The sequence below is a fragment of the Echiichthys vipera genome, assembly GCF_963691815.1.
Source record: "Echiichthys vipera genome assembly, chromosome: X".
Taxonomy (NCBI): Eukaryota; Metazoa; Chordata; class Actinopteri; order Perciformes; family Trachinidae; genus Echiichthys; species Echiichthys vipera.
In genome coordinates this window covers 22949289-22966834 of record NC_139825.1, presented here as the reverse complement: position 1 = coordinate 22966834, position 17546 = coordinate 22949289, and the positions used below count along the sequence as shown (strand labels likewise).

General features: G+C 40.7%; 2 protein-coding genes across 2 annotated transcripts; both read right to left on the bottom strand.

Moving 5' to 3' along the window:
- Window positions 1-871: 871 nt before the first annotated feature.
- fam83e (family with sequence similarity 83 member E) lies at window positions 872-6336 on the bottom strand. The gene is made up of 10 exons (XM_083938762.1): window positions 6313-6336; window positions 5455-6211; window positions 4661-4807; window positions 3281-3405; window positions 2759-3199; window positions 2403-2462; window positions 2234-2281; window positions 1914-2148; window positions 1620-1829; window positions 872-1449 (listed from the first exon to the last, which is right to left on the bottom strand). Exons 2-10 carry the CDS (start codon window positions 5920-5922, stop codon window positions 1264-1266), a joined length of 1920 nt encoding a protein of 639 aa, XP_083794888.1. The 5' UTR covers window positions 5923-6211; window positions 6313-6336; the 3' UTR covers window positions 872-1263.
- A 1192-nt stretch (window positions 6337-7528) lies between these two features.
- emp3a (epithelial membrane protein 3a (MAM blood group)) lies at window positions 7529-9773 on the bottom strand (the record flags this gene model as incomplete). Its single annotated transcript, XM_083939492.1, has 5 exons — window positions 9765-9773; window positions 8633-8712; window positions 8419-8524; window positions 8159-8299; window positions 7529-7704 (listed from the first exon to the last, which is right to left on the bottom strand). The coding sequence occupies exons 2-5, from the start codon at window positions 8708-8710 to the stop codon at window positions 7529-7531; spliced, it is 501 nt and encodes a 166-aa protein (XP_083795618.1). The 5' UTR covers window positions 8711-8712; window positions 9765-9773.
- Window positions 9774-17546: the final 7773 nt, after the last annotated feature.

Sequence of the window (17546 nt, the reverse complement as noted above, 5' to 3'; positions counted from 1 at the left end):
ACAAAGACAGACAGACAGACACACTTCCAGAGATGCAAGCAACCACAAAAGTAACAGTAACTATAATAATATCTATAGTAATGTAGATGTAGATATATTTACGGCGCTGCTAAATTGGAAAAGGATTTTCATAAATTGGAGTATCTGATTGAAAATTGATCTCTGCTTATGAGAGGTTTGGAAGATGAAGATTGTTTATATTCTTCTGGATATTATAATGTATTACAATCTCCTACTTTAATGCTCTTTTCCTATCTTCCTACCCTGTCTCTCACACGTCTTAAAAAACTGAGGTCAATGCAGTCACTCAAACCCTGGTGATTATTAAAACATTAACAGATGTTTAAAAAAACAAAACACTCCGGCTGCTGCTGTAGGCTTTTTTTTGTTTTGTTGCTCAGTTGTTTACCCCAGTTTTCTATCTACATAATGGTTTAAAAGAGCTTTCTTCACTATGCCAGGATTTCATTTTTGTATTTATTAATTTATGTGTTTCTATGCATTGTTTTATTGGCCTACAATGTGGGACTTTAAAGGCTGTTTGTCTAAAAGTATTTTTTTTTATGCTGCTAACTCACTTTTGAATCAAACTGGGATTTAAGTCTCCGAAATCCCAGGAGAAAAAACTCTTAGCGAACAGGACTGTTGTCTCTTTGGACCTTTTGATACATATCACTGATCAGCCCATGCTCAACATTTTCCTTTAAAATAATCTATAACATTTATCTCATACCTCCTTTTTAATGGTATACTGTATAATGTTGCATTTAGTCCACCATGTCCTGACCTTAATACAGAAAAAAAAACATCTTTCTGACATTTTTTTATTCAATTTATCATTCATTATACACAATTTCCTTTTACTCTCTCATGTGCCAGTATCCAACTCAAATGTACAAGTATTACCACTTGCTGAAGGTTGAATAAAATATTTTATTCTATAATTTGTTTATTTGTGACATCTGTCCAGTGGTTAAAACGGCTGATATCATTCAGTGTTAATGTTAACATTAACGGAACAATTTTATTTATTTCAACATATTCTAAAGTAAAACCTTGCATCAAACAAACTGTAAACACAGTGAAACATCTAATCGTCAAATCAACTGATAGAACTGGACTGTATATATAACAATGGTTTTATTCTCAACGTCACACCCGGATATGGGCTTAGTTTGTATAATTAACACTGCAGAGGCCTTTCCACAGTGACAGAAGATGTTATTACAGAACATATTGCTCATTTACTTTCCGCCTCTCTCCTCATTCCTGTTCTCCCTCCATCTCTGCCAGTGACCTCCTCCAGCCCATACTGAGTCCGTAACCGGCGCTGCGAGGCCTCTCTCTGGGCAGAAAGTTTATTGGCGTTCGGTACAATAACGGTTTCAACTCATCATTCCTCTTCCTCATTAGAGCAAGAGCGGGTGTCATTTGATCCGGGTCGAAGCACTGCCAAGAAAAGAGGAGATTCACAGCAACAAAAAACATTAAAATCATTATAGTGTTAATCTAGTAAAATCTCTGTGAGATGTAAACTTTGTTTTGTAGGAAGTTTCTCTTCCTCCATCGCTCCTCCACAAGCATATACACAAAGAAACATGACAAATCCACACACTTACGCTGTCCTTAAATCTTGGCACAGGGACTCCTCTGTCATGATCTGTGTTGTGTGTGCTCAGGTCCATCATGGACCGACTCAGTTCGGACACAGCAGACTGTGATCCTCTCCTGAGCAGTCCTGAAGTGTCCTGCTGAGGCTGCATCCTCTTCATAATGTCACCCAGAGAGCTGAAGCTCTCAGACTGTGGCACCCTCAGGATGAGCGGTTTCTGTGAGCAGAGAAACGCATCTCAGTAACTCGAAGAAGCTCAGGGTTAATGCAAGTGTTTTGACATAAAAGGCCAGTTACTCACTCTAGAAGATGGTGTGTTCTCCACGTTGGAGCTAGTTTCCTTAATGCTGTTCTCTTCTTCCAAAATGTCCTCCCTCATTGAACGCTGTCTTCTCTTTGAAGAGGAAAGTATGGTCATATTGTGTGTTGGTTCTGTTGCTTTATCCTCAAGTCTTGTTTTTGTTCTGTCATTTAAATTGGGGTTCTTCTCCAAGGAGCGTTGCCTGGAAATGGTTTTATTAATAAAGTGTTCCACCCTGCAGGAGAAAGTTTTGATTTTAGATGCAATATTTTAATAATAATGTATACAATTTGCTTCATTTTGTATCGTTTGGGTGTTACCTTATTCTTTCTGGGGATATTGGGTCTGCTGGCGAGGGCTGTGTGTTGCTATGAAAATAATCAACATCCCAAGGAAAGATTTCCGTAAAATGTAAGCAAAGAGAGATAGAGATAGACAGAGAGAATACTCTTAAGTATAATGTAAAAAATGAACTGTAACAAGACTCACTTGAAAATTGTTGATTCTTCTGGCACATTGTTTGTCCCTGAAGAGGTCTTTTCATATACCCTGTCACATACAAAACAAGAGAATATTAAAGTCATGCAAACGGCCTGTAGCACAAAATATTAAAACTGTATCGTTACCAGTCTGGGATCATTAAAGTAATTCTATTCTATTGGGGGAATTACTCAAAGAATGATCAGATATAGAATTCATGTAGAAAAACAAAAAATGTCCTGTATTGTATACAGCGAAGTTCTATTTGGGCACATGGTAAAGTGGATTTTAAATGTGTATAGGCCTAATGTACACTTGGACCAAAGACAACTTAGATTGGTTAGAAGTCAAAATGATGCATTTACCTTTTCTTATCCACAGATTGGTTTCCATTAAAGCCACCCATTATGGGTATGTTTCTATCAAACAGCATTTTGGTCTGCAGTGGAATTTCCTTGACCATGATTTCCTCATGCTGATCAAGAGGACTGTCTGGAAAGCACTTGTTTCTCTGGATAACCCCCATGGCTTCCCAGTCCAGGTGAGCATCAACAGGTGGGGATGGGGGGTTGGTGATGTCAGGCTCCTTATGGTGATGTCTTTGGAACCAGAGATCTGAGCGTTCTTTTAGTTGATGAGTCCCATCTAGGCCTACATGAGCACCGGCAACCCTCCCCAGCAATGTATCTGGGATGGGGAGCGAAGCAGCAAAAAGGATCCTGAACTCTCTATCAAATGAGTCGACAGCTGGGCCTCTTAGAACTGTGATCAGCTGCCGGTGCAGGTGGGCATCTGTCCATGTGAGGCTGCAGAGTGCAAAGACAGCGCGTTACATTACTCTCAAGTGTGTGTAATACACAAAGGAGTTAAAGGATACAGTTATTTACCTGTAGCTGCCATTAATCACTGTCTCTAAATCCACCAGAATGAAGTTGTCTTTCATTTCCCCGATCACCATTCTTCCCGTCTTCGAACAGAAGGTTTTCCCTCCAAGAACACGGACCTGCATGTTCTGCAAGACCGAAAGCTTAAGTTGAAACTTGAGATTGAAGTATCATACACAAAGTTTGAATGTAGACCAAACAATAGTTTACAGCCATGCTAGGGGCTCTCGAAGGCTACGTAGACACAGCAGAGCTTTTAAGTAACATCAGCATGCTAGCATGTTCTCTGTGACAATGCTAACACGGTGAGGGAGCGTACCTATGTTCCCCGGGTCCCATGTTCCCCGCTTTGTATGTTTGTATGCTTTCCACTATCAGTGACGAATTCCATGCCAAATAGGCCTATGTAGAACCTAACACTACCCCCCTAACCCTGACCCCGAACCCTGACAAAATGCCCCCATTGAGGATTAGCAGGTATAATGTTTACCATATTCACTATCTTAGTTTTTGTGTTAGAAAGCTAAAAATCGCTAGTTAGCACTAAACACAAAGTATAGATGAGACTGACGGAAGCGTCATCAGTTTTGCAGGTATTCAGTCATGAATCAAAAGTGATTAGGATACATCATGAAGCAAAATGTCTGTAGTGAATTTTGTGCCAATACTTGAGAAAAACCTGTGCCTGCTGGTGGTCCCATGAAAGTCAGGGGATCACCAAAGTCACTAGGGTTCATCCTCTGGGCGACATGGATATGTGTACCAAACATCATGGCATTCTATCCAACGGTAGTTGAGATATTTCTGTCTGGACCAAAATGGTGGACTGACTAAACAACGTTGCCATCCCTCATGCATCCCTAGAGCCACATCAACAGCATGGCAAAAAAAAAAATGTGCATCCGATTGTTCAGTGACAAATAACAGTAGTATAATTAATATTATATAACAAGTAGTATCTCAATTGTAGACAGAGTTTTAAGTCCTGTTAAGTTGTGAGTCAGTGATGATCAATTTTTCACCACATTCATGAAGATATATATATTTTCTATTTTGTTCTCAACATCAGGTAAAACATTTCACCACTTGCAATAAACACAGACACCACTGAATCCTGTGCAACCAGTTTAACTATGTGCTGTTAAAAGTATCTGTCACATTCCTAAGATGTGCATGCCGAAGTAAAAGGACACCCTTGTAATTTACGAAATACCTCTCAAGAATGTGTATGCAGTGTGTCAAGTTTTTAATAACAGAATGTGTCGATCTGTTGAACTGGTGTTGCTTGGTTTTTGGAAAAAAAAGACGTCTCTGGTTTATCCATTGCCATGCCAAACATTCACAAGCTGCTAGGTGTGTGCTGATTTACAGCAGGTGACTCACCGGATGCCTGAGTCTGTTGAGCATGAAGTTCTCTTGAATGGACCTTTGGTTCAGGATCATGTAGACAGGGACACCTCGAGAGGCAGCGTTGTGTAAATCGCCAATGATTGTACCATCTGTTAATCTGTCTGTCACAATGGCAATTACCTGCATATACAAAAAATGACACTTAGCCTGTAATTGACGTACATGGGAGAAGCTGGCCTTCGGCCAGGAATGTCTTAGATTTAGGCAACAAAACTGCTTGGTTCAGTTGTGAAAAAAATAGTGCTTTGGGTTAAAATGAACCAGAAAGACCTGAAGGCTAAATTCTTGTGTGTGTTATACAGAAAGCGGCTTACACAAAATAGAACCCATAATTTCCTTCTTATTTTTCTCTAACATTTAATCCTGTGATTTAATTTGATGCAGCAACGGAAGGAGGGATGAGGTAAAATGTAACAAGGATTTCCAGAAAAATGTAATAGGGTAAAAGTAGTTTCTGAGTGTTATATGGGCTGCATTAACCTTTAAGTACCATTTTAATGTTGAAGCTGGTGCAGGTTGCTTCATGTTCAAATATACTACCTTTAAACTGAAGCAGTGCATTTTAATTTTTAGTTTATCCTACATTTTTCAAGTATAATCTTGAACTAAATTCGGCGATCACATGTAGTAGAGCGATTGCATATTGGTGTGGAAGTTTTAAGTAATTAAAGTAGTTTAGTTCCTCAAATTAGTAATGATGTGCTCCACCTCTACCCATGTGAATAAATTAGTTGTGTTCATCCCTAAAAAAAAACATATTTGCATACTTGGCCAGCCTTTTGCAAATGTTGTCTGATGATCTGTCTGATGGGAGGTTCACCCTCTCCAGGAGGACTGGTGTGGATTGTAACGCTCAACTTTTGCACCCAGGGGCTTTTCTCAGGCCAGCCCAGCTCCAGGTTCGGGGCCGGTGTGTCTGAGTTTGAAGGGAAATATGTTGAACAGAAGTCCTCCATCTCTGGGCTGCCTTCCTCTTCATTCTCCTGTCTTTGCATCTCTAGTGGGTTAAAGCGATAGTCCTGAGCCCAGCTGGTTATCTGGCTGACCTCTTCAGAAGAAAGGAAGCAGCCGGAGTGCTCTGTACCGATGTAACTGTATAAGGCTTCTGGTCCTGCATTTAGGAGTTTCTCCACTGCTAGACGCTCCCTCTCACAATGGAGGAACTCTGGGGAGGACTCATTCACTGGCAGGAACACTGCATCCTTATCAAGGCTCTGCTCTTGGGAGTTCGACATGACCGCAGCCCGATGTGTCTCTGGAAATAATTACTATCAAAGTTCCCACTACTGGCTCCTTTTGTGTGATGACAGGTCTAACCCGGGCCAGCTCATGTCAGCCTTTGATTCAGCTAAAGTCATTTCATTCATCCTGTAAAAAGTCACAATATTTCCATGTTGGCAAAAGCTGCCAGGAACACATGGTATCTTGATGTTGCAGATAGTCCTTTCATAGAAAAAGTCTGTTCGAGGTTCAAAATTTCAGTGTTGAGCACAAGTCATGTCCTGCAGCAGCCTCGTCCCCCACCTCGTGTTGACATAAGAAACAGATCAATAAGTAGAAGAGATCAGTTTGTCTGAAAAAAAAAAAATTAGCTTGAACAAAAATCAACACCATGTTTAACTCACCTCCCGGGCAGCGTGTCGCATCTCTCAGGCTCAAGTATTACTCATAAGCTCTCAGGAACTGCAGCTCTTCATGTGTTCCCTCCCCTGCGTGTCGTCTAACCTTTCTTACCCCTTCCACTCCTTATGACTTACATTGTTCTCAGATTCCAGAAATTCTGTGCAGCTGACGGATCAGTTAGCTGCGCAGACACACACTCACAATCCTACTGTGCTTCTGTCTGGTCTTCAAAGCTGCAATATTTCAATGAAATCCTTGGCTTGATATCCTGGTTCCAGGTTATACACTTCCTAAACATGTTTGGCGAATATTTCCATGGGTACTATCTAAGAGGCTGCTATTTACCACAGTTTCCTTTTTTTTGGACTGGTCCAGCCTGACAGGTAGGTTTTGTCGCCAGAGTAACACGTCACATTATCTGACTTCCCAACTGAAGGTGTCAGGTGCAATCACAGCAGTTTCGTTTATTTTTCTGAAAATACCTTTGGAAGAATATGTGCTTCTGATTCCTGATACTGCAGAAGTGCGACCAGCCAGTTTGTTATCAGTCCATTATCATGATCCTCTACTGTTCTGTAGAAGATTGTGCAAGAATACTTTAACAAAGTAAACAATGAGTGCCAAAAAGTGATGGATGATAAAATGACAAAGATGGCGCACTCTTTCACAACCACATTGTTTTGTCAGAGGATTGCACTTTCACTGTGTAACACAGAAAGCACTTAATACAAAACAATACAGGCCTTACAGATTTGGCCCTTTAAATACAGGAATGCTCTTTAGTAAGTTACACATCAATCCATGTATTGCTCATTTTTATTATATATATATATATATATATATATATATATATATATATATATATATATATAAATAAATGCATTAAAAAATCACATTCATACAGTAAGCACAAGTTATGAATTCATTACCTTATATTTAGAATCGTCCACATAAATTAATATGAGCCTTTGTATCTTACACTATGACTGAGTTTTAGTCTTCTTGATCTGGTCTTGAGAAAACATTAGACAAATAATGTCGTCTCACAAACAGCCACTGTGATGACATAACGTCCTGCCTAACATGCAGCACACTAGAGTGGATATTGAGTCAGAAAAAAACAAACAGATTTGTATCATTTAAGGTATTTTCTTCTCAGCCGTTTTATTTCCTTGTGTGTGTGCTTGCAGTTAATTGGGAAATTTGTGTGTTTTTGGCTCACTGCTTCTTGCGCAGGTGGACGTTTAGGACTCCACTGACCAGGAGAAGAGGGACACACAGCCACGCCACGATGAAACAGCGGCCAAAGCTTCCTTTGCTTAGATCTCTGGAGTCATCTAAGATCTCTTTTCTGTGGAAGGTGAAGATGAGGCATGCAGAAAAGGTTGTAAAACCTGCAAGAGACAGAGTGGTTTAGTTCAAATTCATACATATGTAGATTAATTACAAATTAGGGGTTAATGAGGATGCCTAAGTAAATATTGCTTTAAAACGCACGACAATGCTGAAAATTTTCATCCTGGACAGAATTTTCCTAAAGACCAGTTTTCAGTTGTGTGTGAACAAAAGGCATGTTTACAAAAATACGGACTAGGACTAGGTTTAAATTAATAATTGGTTATGGTCTTTTTCATAAGATTTGTTGACAATGGGAAACATATATAGCCAACTTCAACCATTAAAATCAAAATGTGTGTAGCACAGAGCTAGCCGAGTTAAATCGTAAAGTTGTCTCGGTCATAAGAAAGTATTCACTTCCGCGGTCCTTGAAAGATAAAAACATAAAATGGTGTTTGGTTTTCTTATTTTCACTGACAATATTTAATTATGGAATAAGACTTCTAACACCTGCAAAGGCCTGGCAGAGGCCTGTGACATAGAAGAGGTTTCCTTTAGACATGGAGAACAGCTCGCCAAGAAAAACCAGAAAGGAGACGGAGGATAAGACCGCAGAGAGGACCATGAGGGCCTGAACAGACAGCAACCAGTCTGGAAGAGCAGGTCAGGGAATGAGCGTAAGACACTGACTCACAAGCAATACACAATGCAAAATATGAATAAACATGCACATGTATGGAGGCAAGCATGTAGAGAAATACTTAATTTACCGTTGTTATTGGTAGCAGCGCATAACCAGGTGTTTGTGGCATTATCATGGAAGCAGTTATACCAGAGGTCTGCGATTTCTGAATCGTCCCATATCCACCAGGACTGCTGAAAGAAAGAAAGAAAGAAAGAAAGACCATGATTGTATTTGGTTTATTCACATCAAACAGAGACATCTAGTCTCACTGTAAGAGAATCAGTGCACACGTGTCTCACCTGGCCCAGAGTGGCTATGAGGAGAATGGCTAAGGTGACCAGGTGCAGCGCCAACAGGACTATGAGCAGGAAGGCCATGGCTGTTTGGAGATGAGCAAGATTCTAGTTTACTACAAGACAACCATGTGATGTTATTTTGATGAAAGGATTTAAAATCTTTTAAACAACAAATAGCTGTCTGTACACTGTTGTCAAGCCAGTCGACACTTCGTGCACGACAGTCAAGCCATCCGACCCAAGTTTTTGCTGTACGTGTATATACTAGCCATTACGGTAATAGCGTATTAGAACTGGTTTCAAAATAAAAGCATACCTCGGGTACATACCGAAAGACGGTCAATAGAAGAAAATACTGTCGAAGGAAATGTACGGGCGTTGTGATGTGTACTTTCAAAATAAAAGCCCAACTAACTGACACATGTAAGCTAATGCCAATAGACTTTATTGGAATTTTGAACAATGCCCCGTTTTCAGACACTAATTCAAAATCATTTTTAAAGACATCCGATGTATTGAGTTGAACTTTTGTTATTGACCAAAATACTTATTTTCCACCATAGTTACAAATAAATTCTTCAAAAATCCTACAAAGTGATTTGCAGGATTGTTTTTCACATTCTGTCTCTCGCGGTTGAAGTGTACCTATGATGAAGATTACAGACCTCTGTCATCATTATAAGTGGGAGAAGTTGCACAATCGTTGGCTGACCAAATACTTTTCCCCCACTGTATTGGCTGCTCACTTCTGCTCATGTTTGTCAGAAACGTTTCAGTCGCGCTGCTGTCTGCCTCAGGACACTCTGAAAAAAGATGCCAGCGAGCTTTTCCTGTTAAAGGTTAAACTGGTGTGGCTGCTCACACATCTCTGTGGGAGAGAAGGACTTTCCGCTCCATCTCGAGTCCCCATCTCTGGTGTTTAGACACAAGGGTGCACCCACATCTGTTCAACCACGCCAAACTCTTCCCTCGCTTTTCATTCTTTCAATTGCGCTAAAATTATGTCTTGTTACGATAAAACATTGATCAAACTTGGAAGGTTAAGGTTTGAACATAATGTGTGTGTAAGAGAAAATGTGATGGTTGTATAGTGTTTGCTTAGTCTGTGTGTTAAAGGGAAACGCTCCGTCGTTACCGCTGTGTGTCGTTGTCCTCCTGCTGCTTCCAGGAAGCGCGCTCCCGTCCTGGGACGGCTTTATGGTTTGGGCGCGTTCATGAAGCACGTGCGTCTTCGCTAAATCAATTATCTAATGTACCATACATTAACAGTGAGTTGTGAATGTAGTGGCATGTGTCCATTCATGCATATCAACTGTAAGGCCTGGTGTATTAATTTGTTGGATGTACCTTTTAAACTCTGTTTAATGTATATTTTTTGGATAATCTGTAAACATCCCTATCTTTAATGAGTATAATGGTATGCACCAATTTAACCAAATTCATTAGAGGCTTTGTAATCAATAATATATGACTTAAGAAGCAACATTTTTCAATTTAAATGGATTTTTATATGACTTAATAAATACACACAAGGTTGGGTGCTGCTTGTGCTACAAATGGATCGCTCAAATCCAGCAACATCATCTCCAGTCTGTCAGACTGGAAATGGGCAGGTGTAACATCCCTTTGCCGTAGAGTCCAATGCTGCTCGGGCACCTGGGAAGGCCAAGCCACTTCCTTGCATATGAGTTAACCAGTCTCTCCAGCTTTTCCACCTTTGAGATCGGAACTTCATAGAGGGTTAGTGGCCGCAGAAGACGTGGGAGTAGGCCATACTGCATGCACCAGAGCTACAGCTTGCCCGGAAGTAGGGTTCTGTCAGTGTTCTCTAGACCACTGGCTACCTCCTTCCTGAGCTGCTCCACCTGCTCTTTGTCTTTGAGGGATGCATCATACCAGCGACCTAGGCTATTCACAGGTTTCTCGGAGATCATTGGAATGGGTTCCTCGACAATGTGGAAGCTATGGTCTGACAGCTTCCCCTTGACAATGGAGATGCTCCTGGACTTGCTCGGCTTGATCTTCATGCGAGCCAACCCAACCCAACTCGATGTTGTCCTGGAGTTTTCTTAGCAGCCGTACTGTGCACGCCTTGGTTGTGGTCAATGTCGTGAGGTCATCCATATAGGCTCTGACTGGCGGCAGCCTCAGCCCAGATCTTATTTGCTGTCCGCCAACCACCCATCGAGAGGCCCGTATGATGACCTCCATGGCTAAGGTGAAGGCCAGCGGGGAGATGGTGCAGCCGGCCATGATTCCCAATTCCAGATGTTGCCACGCCCTGGTGTACCCTGATGTTGTCACGCAGAACTGGATGTCCTGGAAGTAGGCCTTGACCAGGGTTGTCAGAGCTGGTGGGACTCTGAAGTAGTCAAAGGCTGTCCACAAGAGGTTGTGAGGTCCTGAGCCAAAGGCATATGCAAGATCCAGGAAAACCACATGGAGATCTTTCCCCTCCTTCTTGGCAACCTGAATCTGATGCCAGATGACACTAGCATGTTCCACACATCCTGAGAAGCCTGAAATGCCTGCTTTCTGAATTGACGTGTCAATCAGGTTGTTTCTTTGCAGGAAGCAAATCTGTGCTTTCCTGTACCCGCAGATAAGTGAGTTTTTTTGTAAAGATGTGTCACATAAGTGAAATTCCGGTGTTAAATTATCCCAGGGTCTTTTTAGGCAAATTCGGTCATGAAATAAGGCATTGAGACAACTTTTTTTATGTATGAACTATTGACAGAGATTTTCTGGAGAGGCGCTAACAGCCTGCTGCGGCTAACACGGATAAGCTTGGGGCGGCGAGTTGGACACAAAATAAAATGTAGTATGTGAACATGGAGTTTATTAAAAGAGTTTTTGAAAGACTTACCTACTGGCCCCAGTACCAGCTGCTCCATTCAAGTCGATTACTAAATACAATCCAAAAGGAAGGAGCCCATTGATGAGTTATTCCAGCAAAACAAGTAAACATTGTGGTTTGTGGCAGTTTGGTGAAATGTAAGTCAATATGGATGGTAAAGGGTTTAGAAAAGTCCCACAATCCCTGCAGCACCGAAACATTACGCAGATCTCAGGGGTCAGGGGTCAGGGGGCGTGTGTTGCCAGAAGATGCACAGGTAAAGAGGACTATCCTGCAATTTGTTTGTATCTTTCCCGGCTGCGAATCAAAAATGAAAGCTTACAAACCAGAAACTTTTCATAGGCTCCCATTGCGGTACGGTGACTGTGCTCGGATAAACCAGAGGCTTATTGTTTTGAATCTATTGTTTAGCTGGAATAAATCATCAATGGGCTACTTTCTTTTGGATTGCATTCTGTAATTGACTTGAATGGAGCAGCTGGTACTGGGGCCAGTAGGTAAGTCTTTCAAAACAGTCTCTTAAGTCTTTTTTTTAGTCTTTTTGTTGGTGGGTCGTTTTATGTGTAAGGACTCTATCATGCTACTGCAGAGGTTTGGTGTTATTTGGAGCAGTATTAGTGGTTAAAAAAAGACGTCTTAATGCGTTCAACTCGCCGCCCAAGCTTATCCGCGTTAGCCACGGCAGGCTGTTACCGTCTCTCCGGAAAATCTATGTTAATAGTTCATACACGAAAAAAATTGTCACAATGGCTTATTTGATGAACCAATTTGCCAAAAAAGACCCTGGGATGATTTTACACCGGAATTTCACTTTAAAGACTGGGTCATAGAAGTGCTTTTGTTTGGCTTATAAAAGCCTTAGTCTTTGTATAAAAAGTATCTTTTATTATTATTTTCCTTTTTTCCAATTTTTTCATCATTTTTTGCATGGATGTCCAAATACACCTGTGGTGAAAAATAAATTGCCTCATAGTATAATTTTGGCCTCACTACTGCCTTTTGTGCCAATCATTAAGACCGTCTACACACTACCCTTTAACAGTCTGCTTCTCAAGGAAACTCTGTACACTTTCATTATGCATCTCAATATCGGCACTGATGATCTCTGCACATTTATCAGACCACAAGCATGCCAGACAGACAGGGGGTTTTCCTTCTGTCTCTAGAGCCGGTCCAGTCTCTGAGGAGTACATCAGAACATCACCTCCCCGTAACGGTTGTAAACAAGCATGTAGTCTGAAACCCTATCTACCAACGGTCTGACCTTTGATGAGTCTGGGTACAAACTACAGAATAAAGGAGGAAAATATGTGATTACCCTTTGAATATGAAAAACCTAAATCATATTCCCATTATTTTAACAATGATCCATACCAAAGAAAGCTATTCTGAAAAGGCAAATTGCAACAACTCTGAATAAGAATGACAAATAATTGAATTCACTTTTTCCACCAGATACATTTTTGAGGACACAAAATGGGGAAATCAAAATCACATTATTAAGTAGGACTAGTTCCTTTTTGGTTTCAGTTCCCCTAGAATTAGTTATACTTACCAAAATAAATAAAGACTTACATACACTACAAATTAAGTAAGGAATTATCCTAAAACATGAATATAGCTGTGGGCTGTTTTTCTAGGGGCTAAATTAGAAAGGGACCACTGCACAAAATACTTCTATAATAATATAATTTATAATAATAATTTTTTATTAACAAAAGTTTTAAAAGTATCTAAAATATCAAAACTACGCTTTTAATATTGATTTGTTTCTGTGACTAGAAAGACAGACTGCTGCATGCTGTGCTAAATGTGGACTTTTTCTAAATTACTTTCGCTCAACAGTGCAGAACACTTTAAGGAGTGGGTATTCTACGCCCTGCACATGTTTGTCTTTCCCACCCAGCTCTGCCCATAGAGGGAAACCATGGTTGCTATTAGATTGTGGACAGTTCAGAGAGGCATGTGTTTGATTACATACTACATTTGGTTTATGTAACAGTTTGAGGTTACTGGCACAGAAAAGCATTCTCACATACCATTAAGAACATTTTGTTAGATTACATTTGGGTGGGACTGGCATTTCATTAGGCAATATTTACACCAATTCCAGAAACATCTATTCCAACATAACCTAGATGAAGTTCTTACCCCTTAGCATTCAATGCACCCTTCAGGAATTGTCTTTCAATTTTTCGCCCTGTTGTTTTCCTCCCTCTGTGCTCTTTTTGTCCTCACGGACGTTTTGGCTTCAAGACTTTGAGAGAAAGATACAGAAGATGGAGTTGGATATATCAACACCCATTTCCTCTAAAGTTTCTTGGCCCTCCCCCCAAATCGGTGGTGTGGACCAACTCAACACCAAAAATAGCATTCATCTAGACTTGCAGAAACACTGAAGAGTTCATTAAAAATAAATGAAATAATCCAATCTGCATTGAAAATTTGGAACAAAATTGGATGAATCTCCTTAAATCCAACATCTAACATCCAACAGACTCCACCGAAGGACAAATAGAATCACACAGCAGACAAAGTTTGTCATGACAATACTAGATGTGTGGGCTAGAAATGGTTACACTTACACTTTGTATTATTAAAGCCACACTTTGGTGCTAGCACTGCACATGTACTCATGCTGTTTATGCAGCTTGGCATGAAGACCACAACAGTATTTCCAGAGTGGGGTGATTGAAAGGGCTAATTGCTGCCCACTTTTGACAGGAAATGTGCAGGAAATCTCAGAGCACCCAAGTTGTTAAAGTGTGTTTTGATTATTTAAATTATTTTGTAACTGTTTTGGTTTGATTACTCATTTATTATTATTTATCTTACATAGTTATTTAGTTTGAATTTTGTTTGTTTTCATTTTATATTAGGGTGAATGTAAAAATACTTTAAAAAAAGATTAGTTCTAACTTATTACTATTGTTCCTACGGCTAATGCTATAAATACAGGTACTACAGTGTGTCTGATTTCCCACCTTAAGGGGGATGTGATGTTCCTGCAGGAAACATCAAATCACCCTCTGAATACCCCACGTATTCAGAGGGTGTGGATGAGCCACTTACTCCATTCGAAATTTACAGATAGAGTTAGAGGGGCAGCCATCACCTTTCACAAAAGGGTCCTGTTTGAGCCGACAAATGTAATCCTAGATATTGACGGCCGCTATGTCATAGTTTCGGGCACAATTCAGAACACACCAGTGGTCTTAGTTTTGGTTTATGCACCCAACTGGGACGATGAGCAGTTTTTTACAAGGCTATTTGCAAAAATCCCAAACGCTGACAGTCATCGCATTACCATGGGTGGAGACTTCAACCTGGTGCAGGATGTGACTCTTGACAGATATACCCCCACACAAATTACACTATCTACACCGCACTATATACTTCTGAATGCAGCCCAATTACTGCAGTGACCACTAATCCCTTAGACCAGTGGTTCCCAACCTTTTTCTTAAGGGACCCATATTTTTACCATAGTAAACTTGTACTTTTAAAAGTACAAGTTCTTTTTTTTCAAATTAATTTAAGCAGGTAACATATTGAAATATAATAAATAAAATGAATTATTATAAAATTAAAAATATTAATTCTGCCCTAATTTTATCCATTGCTTCTATGAAGCCAAACTCAATATAACTTTCTTGGTAGCCCCTTTTTTTCTTTTTGACATTTTCCGCAGTCTCCTCTACCTGACGCTTCGCCATCTCTCCCTTAGCTCCGCCTAGCAACAACTGCTACACGTGAGGCGTTCAAGTCACACACGCTCTGTTCCTCGTGATATAGGCCTATAACTTATTAATTTATCTAAAATTTGAAATATCCGAATAAATGTTTAATGTGGCCCTTGGATTTAGTTGATTTTGTCACATATATGAATTAAATGCTTAGCCTACTCATTTATTTAACATTTTAATTACATTAAAATTATTAAACCCCTTAAAATTAAGAGGGCTTTGCGACCCCCCCTGGATCTTTGACGCCCCCCTTGGGGGGTCGGGACCCCCAGGTTGGGAACCACTGCCTTAGACCATTTAACGTATCCTAAGATTGAAATAAATGATAAATATCTCTATAGGGAAGTTGGTATACCCATCTCTCTGTTGGAGGTGCATGAAGCGATCAAGTCTATGCAGAACAGGAAATCTCCTGGTCCTGATGGTTTTACAGTCGAGTTCTTTGAGGCGTACTTGATGCTATTAGCTCGCATCCTTGTGAGATTGTTCAATGACTCCTTTACTAAAGGCAGACTGCCAGCCACCTTGTATGAGGCATCTATTTCATTGCTCCTGAAATGAAACAGGGATCCTACCTCATGTGGCAGCAACAGACCGGTCTCACTTTTAAACGTAGACTTTAAGATCCTTGCTAAGGTCCTTACCATCCGCCTCCAAAGTGTGATGTCATCAATAATTTCACAAGACCAGACATGCTTCATATTAGGGAGACATCCATTCTTTAATACCAGAAGGCTGCTCAACATCATATTCTCCCATGGATCGGACACTCCTGAGGTCGTAGTGGAGCTACATGCAGAGAAAGCCTTCGACCGGGTGGAGTGGGGCTTTTTATTTTTTGGAGAAATTTGGCTTTGATTCTAATTTTATTTCTTGGGTTAAACTTCTGTATGTAACCCCCTCTGCATCTGTAAACACTGTGTCCGGTGTCCATTCAGCATATTTCCCTCTCAAACTTGGGACCCGGCAGGGCTGTCCGCTCTCACTCTTGTTGTTCAACATAGCCATTGAGCCATTAGCCATCTGGCTTAGAAACAATGAGTTTGAAGGCATCACTTGTTTTGGCCTGGTCCACAAACTCTCTTTAAATGCCGATGACCTTCTCTTATTTATTTCAAACCCCACATCCTCCCTCCCCCTAGTTCTACCAATCCTGAATTAGTTTGGACACCTATTGGGGTATAAATTGAATATTCAGAAAAGTGAGTTATTCTTTGTCAACAACTTGGCGAGATCACTCCCACAATCCATATTCCCCTTTAAAACAGTTGACGAGGGGTTCAAGTATTTGGGGGTGTTTGTCACCAGCTCCCTCAGGGACCTTTTTTAAAAGAACTTCCGGGTGCTATTGGATAAATGCATGTCAGACTTGTCTAGATGGGCAGGCCTCCCCCTGTCCCTTTCAGGCTGGGTTAATCTTATTGAGATGGTCATTCTACCAAAGTTTCTGTATCCTTTTCAACACCTCGCAATTTGTCTTAACAAATCGTTTTTTACTAATCTAGACCAACAACTTAACGCCTTTATTGGCAGAATAAACCAGCCTGTGTAAAAACATATTCTTCAACTTCCTAAACCTGAAGGGGGACTAGCACTCCCTAGTTTCTGCCACTACTTCTGGGCTTGCAACATCAATAAACTTCTATATTGGCTCAGCGGTGGAGTCACAAACGTCTGCCTGCCCTGGGCTCATACTGAGATAACATCTTCTTCCTGTTCTTTGCACTCTACGATTTGCTCACAGCTCCCCGTAACTGCCCACAAGGTCTCCTCCAATCCGATTGTCATTAATACCATTAAAATTTGGATCCAGTTCAGGAAGCAGTACAGCTTGCAAAGGGCTTCGGTCCTTGCCCCAGTTTTGAATAACTATGCGTTTCTAACTATATGTTTTTGCATCCTTTGCATTTATGTCGGACAAATACAGCCTGCCTAATAGCCACCTTCAAATGAGACATTTTATCCAAAAGCAATTCCCAAATTTTCCGAACTGCCCCCTTGAAGCTGAGATGGACCAATTCCTGTCTCTCAATGTACGACACAAACGACTGATATCATGTGAAAAGGATTTGGGGGGTAGACATCACTGATGACCAGTGGAGGGACATTTTAAAACTGGTCCACTCATCTTCGATTTGTGCCAGGCACGGCCTGTTAAAGTGGAAGGTGCTTCATAGAGCCCATTTCACCAACGCTAAATCGGCTAGGATATACCCTAGTCACAGTAATGCTTGTAACCGGTGTAAGCAGTCCCCAGCCCAGCACACATGTTCTGGACGTGCCCGCAAAGCTTGCTGAATTTCGGTCCGATATA

What these genes read in the sequence shown, in the direction of transcription:
- fam83e (XM_083938762.1), bottom strand. Translation starts at nt 5,922, where the DNA reads ATGTCGAACTCCCAAGAGCAGAGCCTTGATAAGGATGCAGTGTTCCTG. An exon ending in ATTTGCAAAAGGCTGGCCAA is followed by an intron (nt 4,808 to 5,454) that starts GTATGCAAATAT and finishes TTGTATATGCAG; the next exon opens with GTAATTGCCATTGTGACAGA. An exon ending in CAATCTGTGGATAAGAAAAG is followed by an intron (nt 2,463 to 2,758) that starts GTAAATGCATCA and finishes TGTATGTGACAG; the next exon opens with GGTATATGAAAAGACCTCTT.